Source organism: Bos grunniens, chromosome 15, assembly GCF_055505025.1.
Source record: "Bos grunniens cultivar Pamir isolate PY7600 chromosome 15, Bosgru_T2T1.0, whole genome shotgun sequence".
NCBI classification, from domain to species: domain Eukaryota; kingdom Metazoa; phylum Chordata; class Mammalia; order Artiodactyla; family Bovidae; genus Bos; species Bos grunniens.
In genome coordinates this window covers 81,773,767-81,790,380 of record NC_141179.1, presented here as the reverse complement: position 1 = coordinate 81,790,380, position 16,614 = coordinate 81,773,767, and the positions used below count along the sequence as shown (strand labels likewise).

Genomic DNA, 16,614 nt, shown 5'->3' with positions numbered 1-16,614 from the left:
GATTCAATGGTAAAGACAAAGGTTGACCTCAGCCCTCTCCATGTCCTGCAGAGAGCTCAGCACAGGCCTCACAGAAGCAGGCACTGATTAAATTTTGTGGAAGAAATGAATACAAGCCAACTACATTAGAGAAAAGTAAAAACAGTTCTTCTGAAACCTTGTGACTCAGACTTGGACTTGAACCCGCCGTCTTTTAGCTGAGATCACACACCTTGATTTCAAGACTTAATGAGGCTCTTGATGTCTCATCGCAGAGAGAATTTTGTGAGACAAGGTGATAGGTAGGAAGTGGATTTATTTAGACGCAGCACACTCCACAGATAGAGTGAAAGCTGTCTCAGAAGAGAGTGGCCCTGAAACCTGGTGTGGTTAGTTTTTATGGGCTGAGTAATTTCATAGGCCAGTGTCTGCAATTCACTTGTAATTCACTTTGTCTCTTCCAGGACTGCCCTTCTCTGAGGCTGGATCCAGTAACCCTGCTGCAGGCTTCCACAGCATCAGATGATTGTCTGTAGCCTAACGCTTATCACTTTGCATTAAAAATGCAGGGACTGTATTCTTTCTCCATCTCAGTAGCCAAGAACTTCTCAAGTACAAGGAACCCACGTTCTCACTGTGGTCACTGCCTGGTGCTCCCTAGTAAATGCTTATTAACTGAGATGAACAACCAGAGACGGGCTCAAAGGCCTCAGTTCCTTCATTTCTACCTATGCTAAGGGCTTGTGGACAGTGTCCCATTCGTTTCTGGCAGAGAGAAGACGCCCTGTTTGGGAATTCCCTGGCAGTCCAGAGGGTAAGGCTGTGCTTTCACTGCTGTGGGCTCGAGTTTGATCCCTGCTCAGGGAACTACATTTAAAAAAAAAAGAGAGAGAGAGAGAAAGACAGAAAACAAGAAGATTCCCAGTTAAAACTCATTGAATTCAATGAAACAGAGATTAAATCATTCTGCAAACACATCCTGCACACCAGCAGAGAAGTTGTTTGGTATCAAGACACCTAGATAAACAGGAAGTGAGGCCGTGAATTCAGAACTCAAAGTATGTGCCCAAAATGTTTTCCACCTCCTCGGAGCTGAAAGAGATGAGGGTAAGGGAGACGGGTTCACCCAGTCTCACCGTTACTGGGAGATTACTCCCCAGATGCTGCCCTGTGCTCTGGGGCTCCAAGCCCATGAGAGCCTTACCTTCATGCTGGGGAAAGAGCCCCTGCCCTCGCACAAGGGCGGAGAGCCCTGCCTGCGTTCTGGGGCACACAGTAGGCCTGCGGTGTGTACTGGACCCATGCTAAGATCAGGGAGGGCCCTGAAGTCTGTGCTGGGGTGCCACCACCCAACTGTCTCCCAGATCTGCGTGTAATAGGTGCTTGTGAGCGTCCTTAGTCGCTCAGTCGTGTCCGGCTCTGTGTGACCCCATGGACTGTAGCCCACCAGGCTCCTCTGTCCGTGGGATTCTCCAGGCAAGAGTACTGCAGTGGTTTGCCTGTGCCCTCCTGCAGGGTAGTAGGTACTTCAGTCAGTCAGTTCAGTCGCTCAGTCGTGTCCCACTCTTTGTGGCCCCATGGACTGCAGCACGCCAGGCCTCCCTGTCCACCACCAACTCCCGGAGTTTGCTCAAACTCATGTCCATTGAGCTGGTGATGCCATCCAACCATTTCATCCTCTGTCATCCCCTTCTCCTCCTGCCCTCAATCTTTCTCAGCATCAGGGTCTTTTCAAATAAGTCAGCTCTTCCCATCAGGTGGCCAAAGTATTGGAGTTTCAGCTTCAGCATCAGTCCTTCCAGTGAACACCCAGGACTGATCTCCTTTAGGGTGGACTGACTGGATCCTTGCAGTCCAAGGGACTCTCAAGAGTCTCCTCCAACACCACAGTTCAAAAGCATCAATTCTTCGGCGCTCAGCTTGCTTTATGGTCCAGCTCTCACATCCATACATGACCACCAAATACGAAACCTAGAAAAGGACTGAAAGGCCCACCAGACCCCCGAAGCTAGAGGATGGGTCTGAGGGCGCCCCTCGGGGTGCTCTGCACCCAGCGGTCACGTGGGGGAGGCTGCCTCCCTTACCCAGTGCCGGACAGCACAAAGGACCCCAAGCTCCCAGGGGAGGGCCCTGGGGGCGGACATCGTCTCCGGTGTCTCGCAGCCATTTGTAGAGTTGGGACACGGGGCCAGAGAGGGTTAATGGTTTGCCCAGGGGGGGCTTCGGGAATCCGCTGGAGGGGCTCAGGGCGCCGGTCTGACGGTGGGGACCCCAGGCGGCCGGTCGGGGAGCTGCGCGTGCACGGCGAGGATCTCGTGTTTACTCGGGGCGCGCGCGCGTCTGGAGCAGAGCGGGCTGAAGACGGGGGTGGAGCCCGGCGCGGCCTCGGGCGGAGGCCGAGGCCCCGCGCCCCGCGAGTGCTCGCTGCCCGGTGCCCGGCGCCCCGCGATGCCGCGCGCTCCCAGGCCCGCCGGGCTTTAGACAAGAAAGCGCTCGAGCTCCCGGCTCCGGAGCCCATCGGGGCCCGGGCGCGCCCCGCTCCTCGGTGGCCCCGCGGCCGCGGTGGGCGGAGCGGAGCGCGGGCGGGGCCCTTGGGGGCGCGGCCCAGGGGCAGGGCGCGCGAGCCCGCAGGCCGCTCCAGAGTCTGGCTAGTCCCCCGGAGCCCCGCTCTCGGTTCTAAGATGACGGCGAGCAAGCGGGTGGCGAAGGTAACCCCTCCCTCGCGGCTCCGCGCGCCTTCCCGGGCCCCCGCTCCTCGCATCCCGCCCTCTGCTCCCCGAGCCCGTTTAGGGGATCCGGGGCCGCTGATCCCTGCGTCCCTACCCCCTCCCCGAGGACCAGTGGGGCTGCGAGAGGGGCTGCAGTTTCGGGGGGTGGGAGGACATGGACGGGGGTGTCGCCGGCTCTCTGAGTTGTGCTGGGGGATGAGCCGCCTCCCCCGAATCGGTTTCAGTTTCATTTCTCCTGCCAGAAACTGACAGTTACCTGCGTCCCGGGTGCGGGGCTTCCCCGGGGGCTCAGCTGGGAAAGAGTCCGCCAGCAAAGCGGGAGACCTGGGTTCGACTCCTGGGTTGGGAAGATCCCCTGGAGGAGGGAAAGGCTACCCACTCCAGTCTTCTGGCCTGGAGAATCCCATGGACTGTATAGTCCACGGGGTCGCAAAGAGTCGGACACGACTGAGCGGCTTTCAGTTTTAGGTGCTGGAAGGGTTGGTTGGTTCCTTGGCGTCTTCCTGCAGCCAGGCGCTGTGGTGGCAGGTGCCTTTTAAGCAGAGATAACCAGGGCCCCCGTGCTTTGGTGCCCACTTTAGAGCCCCGAGAAGGGGGACGTCCCTGGCGGTCCAGTGGTTAGGACTTCCACTGGAGGGGGCACGGCTGGATCCCCAGTCGGGGAACTAAGATCCCTCAGGTCGTGCAGCGACACCTCCGCGACCCGCCCGCCCCCTCCCCCTCCCCGCCGCGCTCAGAAAAAAAAAGTCCCAAGAAGTATGGGACGCTGAGTAGGAGTTGAGAGCAAAGTTCTCAGGGTTTTCTCCGGAAGAAAAGCTGCCAGGGCGAACCCAGGAGGTTACCTGGAGTAGATGGTGTGAGTTCATTTGGTCTACAGATGTTGTTGAACGCCTCCCATACGCTGGTTCCTGCTCTAGGAAGTACGGAGGCAGAGAAAATGAAAAAAGTCTATCTTTTTTCTGATCAGGGACACAATTTTGAAGTGAGGTCGGGAAGGATGGTGAGGGAGGGATTTTCCCCAGGAGGTGGGAAAACCCAAGGTGTTTGGGGGACTGGGGTGTGGCTGGGATTGGAGATAGATGGGGAAGGTGGGGGAGTATTCCCTGGTGGCTCAGCTGGTAAAGAATCTCCCTGACTGTGGAACAATTCTGGGGAGGTGGGTCTGACACCCCTGAGGCTTTGAGTCTCTCAAAAGTGCCCCTCCTGTGTGCAGGCATGAGGAGGGTGAACAGGTGGTGCTACCCTCAGCCTCTGGGAAGAAAATGATCACAGGTTGGGGCACAGAGAAGGCTCAGCCCCAAAGGACTGAACTCTGGAGGTTTGGCAGCGATGAGGCAGAGAGTTTTTCCCACCAAGCAGGAAAGCTGGGAGCCAGCCTGTGTCTCCCCGGCACCATTAAATGGCAGGTAGTTTACAGCGGTCATTTCAGCAACCCTGTGAGATGAGTCCTCTACCCCATTTTACAGATGGGGAAGTTGAAGCTCACAAAGACTAAATTGATTGTCCTGGGTCACCCGGCAGGCAGTGATGGGGCTGGGATTTGAGTCCAGGTTGGTGAGGCTCCAAGCCAGAGGTTCTTTCAGCGGCTTCTCTATTTTCATTTTCTGTTCCTCTGAGTCAGGTGATTTCTAGCAGGCCTTGGGGAACAGCTGTGTCTCAATACAGCTGTTGAGACAGCTGTGGGTTTCAACACCTCCAGGCTTTGCAAAAGTCTTGACAGAACTCATGTATGACAGGTAAAGTCCAAGTTCCTTCAGTTTTGGTAAAGTTGGGAAAATGTCTCTTCCAGGGCTTTTCTGTGCACTGTGGGGCTTCCTTGTTGCTCAGGAGTCATAGACGATCCTGGAACTGGTAGCAGCAGATGCTTCTAGTTTGGGGTAGCAGATCAACGAGGGATCATAGACTCTGGGCCCTTTGTTGGCATGAACAGAGATGGAGTGTAGAAGGATAAGAAACAGGGGATAAGGGTGTGCTTATATTTTGGGGCTCAGAGAAAGTATAGCAGGGGCACAGTGTGAAGGGTTCCCCCAGCTGTGGACCATCTTTGGGGACCTTTCTCTCTGCCTTTGTTTATACCAGAGTTTCACAACTTTGTCGCCACTGATATTTGACGTTGAGTCATTTTCTGAAGGATGTTATCACACCCCCGGTCTCTACCCACTGGACGGAGCAGCACTCCTCCACATGTGGCAGCCAGAAAGGGGTCTCAGTTCAGTTCAGTTCAGTTCCGTCCCTCAGCCGTGTCCGACCCCATGAATCGCAGCACGCCAGGCCTCCCTGTCCATCACCAACTCCCAGAATTCACTCAGACTCACATCCATCGAGTCGGTGATGCCATCCAGCCATCTCATCCTCTGTCGTCCCCTTCTCCTCCTGCCCCCAATCCCTCCCAGCATCAGAGTCTTTTCCAATGAGTCAACTCTTCTCATGAGGTGGCCAAAGTACTGGAGTTTCAGCTTTAGTATCTATCATTCCTTCCAAAGAACACCCAGGACCGATCTCCTTTAGAATGGACTGGTTGGATCTCCTTGCAGTCCAAGGGACTCTCAAGAGTCTTCTCCAACACCACAGTTCAAAAACATCAATTCTTCGGCGCTCAGCTTTCTTCACAATCCAACTCTCACACCCATACATGACCAGAGGAAAAACCATAGCCTTGACTAGACGGACCTTTGTTGGCAAAGTAATGTCTCTGCTTTTGAATATGGTATCTAGGTTGGTCATAACTTTCCTTCCAAGGAGTAAGCGTCTTTTAACTTCATGGCTGCAATCACCATCTGCAGTGATTTTGGAGCCCCCCAAAATAAAGTCTGACACTGTTTCCACAGTTTCCCCATCAATTTCCCATGAAGTGATGGGACCAGATGCCATGATCTTCGTTTTCTAAATGTTGAGCTTTAAGCCAACTTTTTCACTCTCTTCTTTCACTTTCATCAAGAGGCTCTTTAGTTCCTCTTCACTTTCTGCCATAAGGGTGGTGTCATCTGCATATCTGAGGTTATTGATATTTCTCCCGGCAATCTTGATTCCAGCTTGTGCTTCCTCCAGCCCAGCGTTTCTCATGATGCACTCTGCATAGAAGTTAAATAAGCAGGGTGACAATATACAGCCTTGACGTACTCCTTTTCCTATTTGGAACCAGTCTGTTGTTCCATGTCCAGTTCTAACTGTTGCTTCCTGACCTGCATGTAGGTTTCTCAAGAGGCAGGTCAGGTGGTCTGGTATTCCCATCTCTTTCAGAATTTTCCACAGTCTGCTGTGACCCACACAGTCAAAAGCTTTGGCATAGTCAATAAAGCAGAAATAGATGCTTTTCTGGGTCTACACATTGCCAGAAGTGCTAGGGGCGGGTAGATAAAGGAACGCCCCGGTTGAGAACCTCTGGTTTACACCCATTCAGTGTTCCAGAAAAATATGACCTGCCCTTGAATGTCTCTTTTTAAATACATTTATTTATTTTTTGGCTGTGTCATGTGGCTTACAGGATCTTAGTTCCCTCGCCAGGGATCAAACTCTGTGAAGGCGTGGAGTCCTAACCACTGGACAGCCAGAGAATTCCCTAAATGTCTTTTTATCTATTTTTTTTTAAGGTCTATTGCCAAGGGGAGGGGAAGAAGGGAGGGGCAGCGTTGAGTAGGGGGTAAGAGGTACAAACTATTAAGTATAAGATAAGCCACAAGGATATATATACTGTACAATATGGGGAATATAGCCAATATTTTATAATCACTATAGACAGAGTATAACCTTTAAAAATTGTGAATCACTATATCATAACATATAATATTGCCCAGCAACTATACTTCAATTAAAAAAAAACTTCTTTAAAGAAAAGAAAACACATTTTTGAAAAGGTCAGTTGTCCCACGAAAAGAACCCCAAATGGAGAGCGGGAGTCCTTGGTCTAATACTGACTCTGAGATGTGCTGCACACTGGGGCGCACATCGCCGAGCACGGCAACGTACAGCAGAGTGTTAACGGCTTTGGAAAGTCCCTCAGGGAAGAACTCGGTTTAGCCTAGTGTTTCCCAACGTGCTTGACTGTGGAATCCTTTTCCCGTAACAACTGTGAACTTTGCACGGGACACGCTGTGCACATCTGCTCTAACTGGGCCCTGTGCCCTGGGGCTTCGCCAGCTCTCTGCAGGCGGACTCCTGTTCATGCTGCAGGGCCCAGCTCAGTGTCACCGCTGTGAGGCTTTCCTGCTCCCCACGCCCTCCCCTCTCCTCTCTTCTCCTTTTGAGAGGGTAACAGGCAGGAAGGCCAGGGGTCTCCAAACGGAGGAAGCAGGCTGCAAGCGTCAGACGTTTTTTTATCGCTCTCTTAAGCGGCAGGAGGAAACAAGTGTGGGATTTTTTTCTCTTCTCTATATTTTTCTCTATATTTTCCATTCTCTAAATTTAAAAGGAGGTTTTTCTTAAAATTCTGTGTTGCCATGACGATCCCTGGCTCCACCTGAAGTTAACTTTTCGCAAACCTTGAGTTTACCAATGCATTTTCTTATGGAAATGTTTGTCTTATGCTATGTTAACGACCTGTGTATTTACCCTGGACTCTGTCTGTCTTCAAGTCGGTTCAGCTTAAGACTCAGAACTGATAAGGGCTCGACAAACCTGTGTGTTTTACTCGTGCGTTGTTTTCCTCATTGATGTTAATGAAACTATATATTTCCTTGGAAACCTGTGTTTCTTCAGCATTCATGTCAATCGCTTTATGGCCCGGGATAACTCACCTGGTGCCAAGGTCATCTCAGAACGCATCTGTGGGTGAGGGGCCTGGTGCCAAGGTCATCTCAGAATGCACCTGTGGGTGAGGGGCCTGGTGCCAAGGTCATCTCAGAACGCACCTGTGGGTGAGGGGCCTGTGCCACTCCGAGGTCTGAGACATCTCCTGTCTCTAGTTAGCGGCCTGCCGATAGAGTGTACCATGCTGTGAAGGCTAGCAGGGCGGCACTCTTTCTGCCCCCTTCCGATGTCTATGTCAGAAGCTTTCTCTTTTCATGCTTTAATAAAACTTTATGACACAAAAGCTCTGAGCAATCAAGCCTCGTCACAGGCCTGGGATTGAACTCGGTCTCCTCCGGAGGCCAAGAATCCCGGCGTCTTTCACGACTCGGCGACCACCTTTCCGTTTCCCCTCCTATTACGCATCCACACTTTATTCATGGAATCACAGCGTCCAGTGAAGCTCTCGAGGGCGGGCCTGTGCCCTAGTGACCTGTCCGTGGAGGACGCTGTTGGGAGAGCTCAGTGGTGCTCAGGAGACGGGCTGCCTTCCTGGAAGGCAAGTCATCGCTTTTCCTCTGGTTTCCCTGCTTGCCGTGTGGCGTTCTCCTCTGCTGCCGTCTGCCTGAGCGGTGCCCCCTCCCCAGGCCTGCTCTGGGGCAGTCTGACGGGGACAGGCTGGCGTCTCTGCTGCCCGCCCGCCCTGCCCCGAGCACGGTGAGGGCGTGTGGCCATGCTGCTCGCCACTGGGTAGAGGGAGGCAGGGCTTCGTGGCTCCCTAGAAGAGAGCCAGAGGACAGACGTGAAGCACCTTGGGTTCTGGAGAAAAGACTCTTCAGAGAGCTGTGATGTTGTTATTTAGTCGCTCAGTCATGCCTGACTCTGCAACCCCGTGGACTGTAACCCACCAGGCTCCTCTGTCCATGGGATTCTCCAGGCAAGAATAGTGGAGCGGGTTGCCCTTTCTTTCTCCAGAGGACCTTTCCCACCCAGGGATCGAACTGGGTCCCTTGCATTCCAAGGCTGATTCTTCACTGAGCCACCGGGGAAGCCCCAAGAGGTTTACTCCCAGGTTATAATATCTAGACCTGGTGATCTGCATCATCCTCCACCTGGTACCTACTGAGCTGGAGTGAAGCTAAAATCCGGCGATTCACTAAAGGCCCTGAGCACCGGGCCAGACACACTCTGAGTGCGCAGTGAATGCCGGCTTCTGTCCTGCTTGGAACTGGGGACGGTCTGCTGTGGGGGGCGGGGGGGAGGGTGCCGGAGGAGGGGAGACTCGGCCAGCTGCCCGCTCTGTGCCCCTACAGGAGCTGGAAGACCTGCAGAAGGAGCTTCCCAAGTACCTGCGGAACCTGTGCAGCGAGGAGGACAACGTGCTGGTGTGGCACGCGCTCCTGCTGCCTGTGAGTGTCCGGGGGCCCTGCTGGGGCTGGACCACTTAGGGCAGGGGCCGGGGCAGGGAGGGCTAGACTGGGCGAGGACGTTCCCTGCCTGAGAATCCTTTCTTCTTATTTTTGGCTGCACCGGGTCTTCGTTGCTGCACGCGGGCTCTCTCTAGTTGCGGCTGGGAACCAATCTCTAGTTGGGTGCCGAGGCTTCTCAGTGGGGTGGCTTCTCTCGTTCTGGAGCACGGGCTCCATGACCGGCACACTGCCTTAGCTGCCCCACAGCGTATGGGATCTTCCTGGGCCAGCGATGAACCTGGGTCCCCTGCACTGGCAGGTGGAGTCCTAGCCACTGGCCCATCAGGGAAGTCATGGAATTCTTTTTTCACTGGAGATGATCATTGGCAGATGGGGGTGTCTCTCTCTACATTGATTGCTTCTGAGGTGCAGGCCAACTGATGAAGAGGCTAAAAGGCTTTTGGACTTAGATGGAGACCCCTTCTTCAAGCCAGTAGCTACTGAGCTCATCTTGGAAGCTTCATCAGACAAAGAGCATTAAAAAAAAAAAAAAAAAAAGGCTTCCTTGTTGACTTAGTGGTAAAGAATCTGCCTGCCAGTGCAGGAGACATGGGTTCAATCCCCGACTCGGGAAGATCCCACATAGCCGGAGCAACCAAGCCCGTGCACCACTCCATTGAGCCTGTGGTCCAGAGCCTGGGTCCACAATGCCGGAGCCCACCTGCCACGACTGCTGAAACCCGAGTGCCCTAGAGCCCCCCTTTGCTGAGGCCTCACCCTTGGTCTTGCATCTGTGTCCCAGCCCCAGCCTCTGCACGTTATCGAGAACACATTTTCTTTATCTGTCCAGCATTTGCTCAGACATACCCATGACTACCACAGCTTCCTTTCTGCCTTCTGCTCAAGAAGAGGAAATTTCTTAAAACCTTGACTCTTTTTTCAAAAGGTTCATTTATTTGGCTGCACCAGGTCTGAGTTGCGGCCTGTGGGATCCGGCTCCCTGACCAGGGATCGAACGCGGGCCCCCTGCTTTGGGAGCACGGAGTCTTAGCCACCAGGGAGGTTCCACGTATGTCATCCTGACGGTCATCCTCCTGCCTTCTCTGCCACGAAGGTTTTGAAAGGGTTTGGAGCTTTCGCAACAGCCTGGAGGCCCCTGTGCGCTGTGCTGGGGTCATCCGAGCCCCGGGGTCCCCCCACTAGGGGTGTGGATTACTGCTCCCATGTGGAACAGTCCAATCGACCGTGCTGAATCCCCATCTGGGCAGTGTTGCTGTGACCCTGGGCAGGTTACTTGTATGCACTGAACTTGTTTCATCTGGAAATCCTGATGCTAATACTATGAGTTCTCAAAATACTTACCCTAATAGCTGACACATATGGAGTGCTCGCCATGTGCCTGGCCATGTTCTAGATCCCTAACGTGAATCAGCGCAGGACTTCCCTGGGGGTCCGGTGGCTAAGACTCTGTGCTCCCAGCGCAGGGCACCTGGGTTCCATCCCTGGTCAGGGAACTAGATTCCACATGTTGCAACTAAGACTCAGTGTAGCAAATACATAAATAAACAGTAAAAAAAAAAAAAAAAAAAAGAAAGAAAAGAAAAGCTGGTGCACTCTTCATTACCTTAAAAGAAAAGTGAATTGACTCATTTAATTGCCGCCCAAGCCCTGTGGAGAAGGCTGTGACTCTTTCTGTAAGGAGAGCACAGAGACGTTCGGCTGCTCGTCTAAGGTCGCACAGGCATGGGGTTGACAGAGCCACGACTCACACTCCAGCCACGTGGCCCGAAGACCACGTAACCCCTACACCCTGCTGCATGGGCTAATGCGTATCAAGCCCTTAGCAGCAGGCAGCACAGAGCGGATGCAGGAAAGCCTTCCAGTTGCTCAAGTCTAGAGGGTCTTCTGCTGGCTCTTGGCAACGCTTAGGCACTCCAGTTCCGAACTGTTGTTTTAAGATGGTAGAATACCCATAACAGTATGTACCCTCTTAACTATTTTTTTTTTTTTGGCTTTGCTGGGTCTCTGTCGCTGCAAAGGCTTTTCCCTAGGTGCAGTGAGCAGAGGCTACTCTCCAGTTGCAGGCTTCTCGCTGCAGTGGCTCCTCGTGTCATGGAGCACGGCTCTAGGGTGAGAGGGCTTCGGTATTTGCAGCTCCCGGGCTCTAGAGCACAGACTCAGTACTTGTGGCGCACAGGCTTAGTTGACTTCCCTGGTGGCTCAGACGGTAAAACATCTGCCTGCAATTCGGGAGACCCAGGTTCGATCCCTGGGTCGGGAAGATCCTCTGGAGAAGGAAATGGCAACCCACTCCAGTACTCTTGCCTGGAAAATCCCCTGGACAGAGGAGCCTGGCAGGTTACAGTCCATGGGGTCACAGAGTTGAACACGACTGAGCAACTTCACTTTCATGAGCTTAGTCGCTCTAGGACATATGGGATCTTCCTGGACCAGGGATCAAACCCACGTCCCCTGCACTGGCAGGCGGATTCCTAACCACTGGGCCACCAGACACGTCCTAGAAAAATGGTCAACAAAGTAAATCCTAAAGGCTCTCATCACAAGGGGACATTTTTTTCCTTATTCTTTCTCTTCATTATTTTATATGAGAAGATGGGTGTCAGCTGAACCTATTGTGGTAATTCACAGCATATGTGAATCCAACCATCAAGCTCAACGCCTTAAGTTTAGTGATGTGTATCAGTTATTTTTCAATGAAACTGGAAAGATGTTAATTACCGATATAATAAAAAGAAGCTAAGGTGGTCCTGAGGATGCCTCCAGTCAAATTGCACCCATTTTTCAAGAGAGGAAACTGAGGCTTAGGGGTGGGAGGCAGCTGGCCCTCAGGCGCACAGCAGAAGCCAGGATCTGACTCGTGTGAATACCAGGCCAGGGCGCTCTGACCCACAGCCCAGTTGCTAAGTGAATGCACGTGCAGTCTGTGTCCGCATTCACGGTCCTTGCTCGGAGTGGAGCAGAGGAAGCCTGGGCCCCTGGGGCAGGGCGGGGAGGGCGGAAACCAGGCCCAGGTCCTGGGGGGAGGAGGGCAGCTGTGCCTCTGCCCAGAGCGTGACCCCTTCTCTCGCACAGGAGAGGCCACCCTACAACCTCAAGGCCTTCAGGCTGTGCATCAGCTTCCCCAGGGAGTACCCGTTCCAGCCCCCGACGGTGAAATTCACCACCGGGATCTACCACCCCAACGTGGACAGGGACGGGAGGGTGTGCCTGCCCATCATCAGCAAGAAGAACTGGAAAGCCAGCACCAGGACCTGCCAAGGTGGGGGGCCCCCCTGGACGGGGCCCTGGACTGAATGGGTCGGAGGGGGAGTCCCGGGACCGCTTTTGTGTCGGTTGCTCCTGTTTACTGTCGCTCAGTCGCTAGGTTACGTCGGAGTCCTTTGTGACCCCAGGGACTGTGCCCCAGGCTCCTCTGTCCGTGGAGTTTCCCAGGCAAGAGACTACTAGGGCTTCCCTGTAGCTCAGACGGTAAAGAATCTGCCCGCGACGCGGGAGACCCGGGTTTGATCCCTGGGTCGGGAAGATCCCCTGGAGAAGGACGTGGCCGCCCACTCCACTGTCCTTGCCTGGAAAACTCCATGGACGGAGGAGCCTGGTGGGCTACAGTCCACGGGGTTGCAAAGAGTCAGACGTGACTGAGTGACAATTCGTTGAATTCCCTTGTCTAACTCAATGAAACTAAGCCATGCCTTGTGGGGCCACCCAAGACGGAAGGGTCATGGTGGAGAGGGCTGACAGAATGTGGTCCACTGGAGAAGGGAATGGCAAACCACTTCAGTATTCTTGCCTTGAGAACCCCATGAACAGTGTGAAAAGGCAGAATGATAGGATACTGAAAGAGGAACTCCCGAGGTCAGTAGGTGCCCAATGTGCTACTGGAGATCAGTGGAGAAATAACTCCAGAAAGAATGAAGGGATGGAGCCAAAGCAAAAATACCCAGTTGTGGATGTGACTGGTGATGGAGGCAAGGTCCGATGCTGTGAGGACAGCCGAAGGGGCGGGCCTAATAACGATAAGTGCATCGCTTCATTAGGCACTCTGACCCTGCACTAAAAGCATCACACGGTATCTTTTTAGTTCACTTTTTTTTTTTTTTTACTGAAGTATGGTTAATTTTGAGGGAAGGAAATGGCCACCCACTCCTGTATTCTTGCCTGGAAAACCCCATGGACAGAGGAGCCTGGCAGGCTATATAGTCCATGGGGTTGCAAAGAGTCGGACACGACTGAGTGACTTGGCTTTACTTTTATGGTTCATTTACAATGTTGTGTTAGTTTATGGTCCACAGCAAAGTGATCCGGGTATACACGTGTATATGTATTCTTTTCATACTCTTTTCCACTGCTGTTTATCACAAGGCACTGAGAACAGGTTCCCAGGCTGCACAGCAGGGCCTTGCCGTCTGCGTCTTTTGCGTACGGCAGTCTGTATCTGCTCACCGCAAACTCCCGGCGTAGCCCTCCTCTCCTGCTTTCCCCCGGGTCTGTAAGTCTGCTTCTGTTTTGTAAATGAGTTCACTTGTATGTTTTTACGATTCCACATGTAAGTGATATCATATGGTCTTTGTCCTGCTCTGCCTGACTTCCTTCACTTCCTTTAGTTGATACGGAGATCTCCAGGTCTATCCGGACGTTGCTGCAGATGGCCTCTGTTCACTGTTGTTTGTGGCTGAGCAGTATTTCCCTATACGTGTCTGCCACATCTTCTTTATCCCCTTGTCTCTCGATGGGCATTTAGGTTGCACTCGTGTCTCGTCTGTTGTAAATGGTGCTGCTGTGAACGCTGGGGTACACGGAGCTTTTTCAATTAGCGTTTTCTCTGGGTATATGCTCAAGGGTGCGATTGCTGGACCATTCGGCAACTCTACTTTTAGTTTTTGAAGGAACCTCATGCTGTTTTCCAGAGTGGCTTCACCAATTTACCTATCCCACCAACAATGTGGGAGGGTTTTCTCTTCCACCCACCCTCTCCAGCATAAAAATTCACTTTTTCTTCTGTATGGTATTTTTGGTATACATCCATGGATGGCCAATTGAAATTATAATGGATTAACCATAATTCAGGAATACAAAAATAGAGCCGGGCGGCCCTTGAGGACTTGGTCTCACATACGTCCCTGCACCACTGAGAACCCGAACTTTCTGACCCAGGCAACCAGCCATTTTTAACACACCAACCTCATTCAGTCCTCCTAGAAGCCCCTTGAAATAGTGCTCTCATCGGCCCCATCAGGACACAGGCGTGTGAGAGCTGAGCTCTTACCTGAGCTGGCAGGCGGTAGAGCTGGGATTCGAGGCCTCCCTTGGCCGGCTCTGAACCTCGCGGCTCAGCAGAACTTTCTTCAGTGATGAAGTCGGTCCATAGCAGCCCTGTCCAATGCCGCAGACGCTGGCCCCATGTAGGTTTCAAGCACTTGAAGTGTGGCTGTTGTGACCGTGAACTGCTTTGCTAATTGTCGTGAATTTCAATTAATTTAAATCAAGATGACCACACATGGCTGGCAGCTACATGTCGGGCACCGTGGCCCTAGTCTATGGACGTAATCAATATGTGATCAGTCCTGTTTCTGGGGACTTGCCTGGTGGTCCAGTGGCTAAGACTCCACACTCCCAATGCAGGGGGCCTAGATTTGATTCCTGGTCAGGGGACTAGATCCCACAAGCCGCAACTAAAGATCCATAATGAAGACCCAGAAAGGCCAAATAAATAAATAAATGCTTTTTAAAACTATCCCACCTCTGGATCAGCCCAGGAGTTCTTAACCCTGGAAACGAGTGCTGGGAAGAGAGGGAGGCGTGGTCCTTGGTGAGCACCAGAGCTCTGCAGAGCGCCCCGAGCCCAGGGCCGCACGCTGGTGTGTGTGCCCACGGGCACGGGGGGAGGGGGACACTGTCTCCGCCCAGTTCCCGAAGTCACCCGTGAAAGATTTCAAGCCACGGGGCAGGAGTGGTTTCCAGTCTTGAGCCTCAGAACCCTTTTTCCCCAAATAAAAAAAATTTTGGAATCCTATTACTGCCTCCATGGACATGAATTTGAGCAAACTCCAGGAGATAGTGGAAGACAGAGGAGCCTGCGTGCTGCAGTCCTCAGGGTCTCAGAGAGTCAGACGCAACAAAAGCAGAGCGGTTCTGGCTGAAAAGGGAACAGAACCCAGAAACCATGTTGATCTCACCAACCCCCGCGACGGGGGTTGTGACACGGTGTGAAAACCACTGACTGCCATCTGATTTGCTCGTAGAGCCGTCCTCAGGCATGGGTTGGTGTGGGTTTCACGGGGATCTGGGAGTGGGCAGCATCGCTTCCTTCCCAGGAGTTTTTTCTGTCCCTCCTGATGTCCTGATCTGACTTCTCTCCCCAGTCTTGGAGGCCCTCAACATGCTGGTGAATCAACCGGAGCCGGGACAGCCCGTTCGGCTGGAGCTCGCGGAGCAGCTGACACAGGACCCAGAGCTGTTTGACCAGATGGCCCAAGAGTTCACCCTCCAGTTTGGAGTGGACCGGCCCTCCTAACCCGACTTCTGAGCCGCCTGCTTTCTGTGTGACGGATGGACGCCCCTCGTGGATGGGGGACCAGAGCCTCTTTGCGATTTTGCACTTGCTCATGTCTTCCAAGATTTCCTTCTTAGGTTGCGTTGTGTGTGTATGGGGAGGGGACTGCTGTTATGAGTGTGGACTCACTGGCCACAGATGTGCTTTCCCCAGCCCCTTTCTCTGCCCCGGAGCCAGAGGCATTTACGTTTGCAGACTCAAAATCCAGCTCTCCAGTGCTCTGTGATGGGGGTTCCTGGTCCCACCGGTTCGTCCATCTTAGAGACTCAGGCCACCTTCCCGGCCAGATGAGCAGCCAACCTGAATCCCCACCCCCCACAGAGCCCTGCTTGGGGGGCAGCAGATAGGAGGGGGCCGGGGGAGGAGGGACTCTTACCACTAAGTACTCTGGGGATGGAGTGGTTGAATCGTAGACTTGTATAGATTGAGGTGCAAAACCTTTCCGTTTCCACTGATGAATCATAAAGTGAAGAGTCTCCTCTCCACCCCAGAAATCTGACTGTACGGTCTTTCGCTTTGTTTTTTTTGGCCGAGCTGGGATCGTCACTGCTGGCTTTCCTGTAGTCTCGGCAAGGGGGAGCAACACGCTAGTTGCAGTTCCTGGAGTCTCGGCAAGGGGGAGCTCCTCGCTCGTTGCAGCCCCGGGCGTCCCATCGCGCGTCCGCTCTTGCCGAGATCGGACTCCAGGACGCAGTAGCTGCAGCTCGTGGGCTGGGTAGTTGTCGCACGTGGGCTTAGTTGCTCTGCGGCCTGTGGAATCTTCCCCGATGAGGGATGGAACTGGCGTCCCTTGCACTGCAAGGTGGAATCTTAACCACTGGGCCACCAGGGGGGCCCTGACTACATGGTTTTTAACCCACTGCTGTCCCGTTCGGAGGCCGGTTCCTAGCGTCAGCTTTATGCCGGGAGGGGTTTCCCTTCCAGCTTGAGTCCAGGGGGAGCCAAGGAGACCGTGCGTTTGCTCAGCTGTTAAGCACAAGGGTCCACCTGAGCGTTCACTGAGGGGGCAAGTGGTTCATCAGGAAGAGGCTTGTTTAGCTGCAGTCGAATGAAAGATGCCTGCTTCCCCATCAACGGAGGGCTCGCAGGGCACGGAGCCTTGTGTGACCCCAAGCGCTGTGGGGAAAGCTGGCTGTGAGGGACCCGGCCACCCTCAGCCAGAGGGGTCGTCGACCCACCCACAGGAATAACGCCCCCGTTT

General features: G+C 53.4%; 1 protein-coding gene across 2 annotated transcripts; it reads left to right on the top strand.

Moving 5' to 3' along the window:
- The first annotated feature begins 2,347 nt into the window (after positions 1-2,347).
- On the top strand, positions 2,348-15,912 carry UBE2L6 (ubiquitin conjugating enzyme E2 L6). 2 transcript variants are annotated; one of them, XM_086341756.1, is made up of 4 exons: positions 2,348-2,687; positions 8,747-8,842; positions 11,936-12,122; positions 15,223-15,912. In XM_086341756.1, the coding sequence occupies exons 1-4, from the start codon at positions 2,661-2,663 to the stop codon at positions 15,372-15,374; spliced, it is 462 nt and encodes a 153-aa protein (XP_086197882.1). In that variant the 5' UTR covers positions 2,348-2,660; the 3' UTR covers positions 15,375-15,912. The 2 variants fall into 2 exon arrangements, with proteins under 2 accessions (XP_086197882.1, XP_086197883.1); XM_086341757.1 differs by lacking the exon at positions 2,348-2,687 and adding an exon at positions 10,882-10,972 and having other exon boundaries at positions 8,758-8,842.
- The last annotated feature ends 702 nt before the right edge of the window (positions 15,913-16,614 follow it).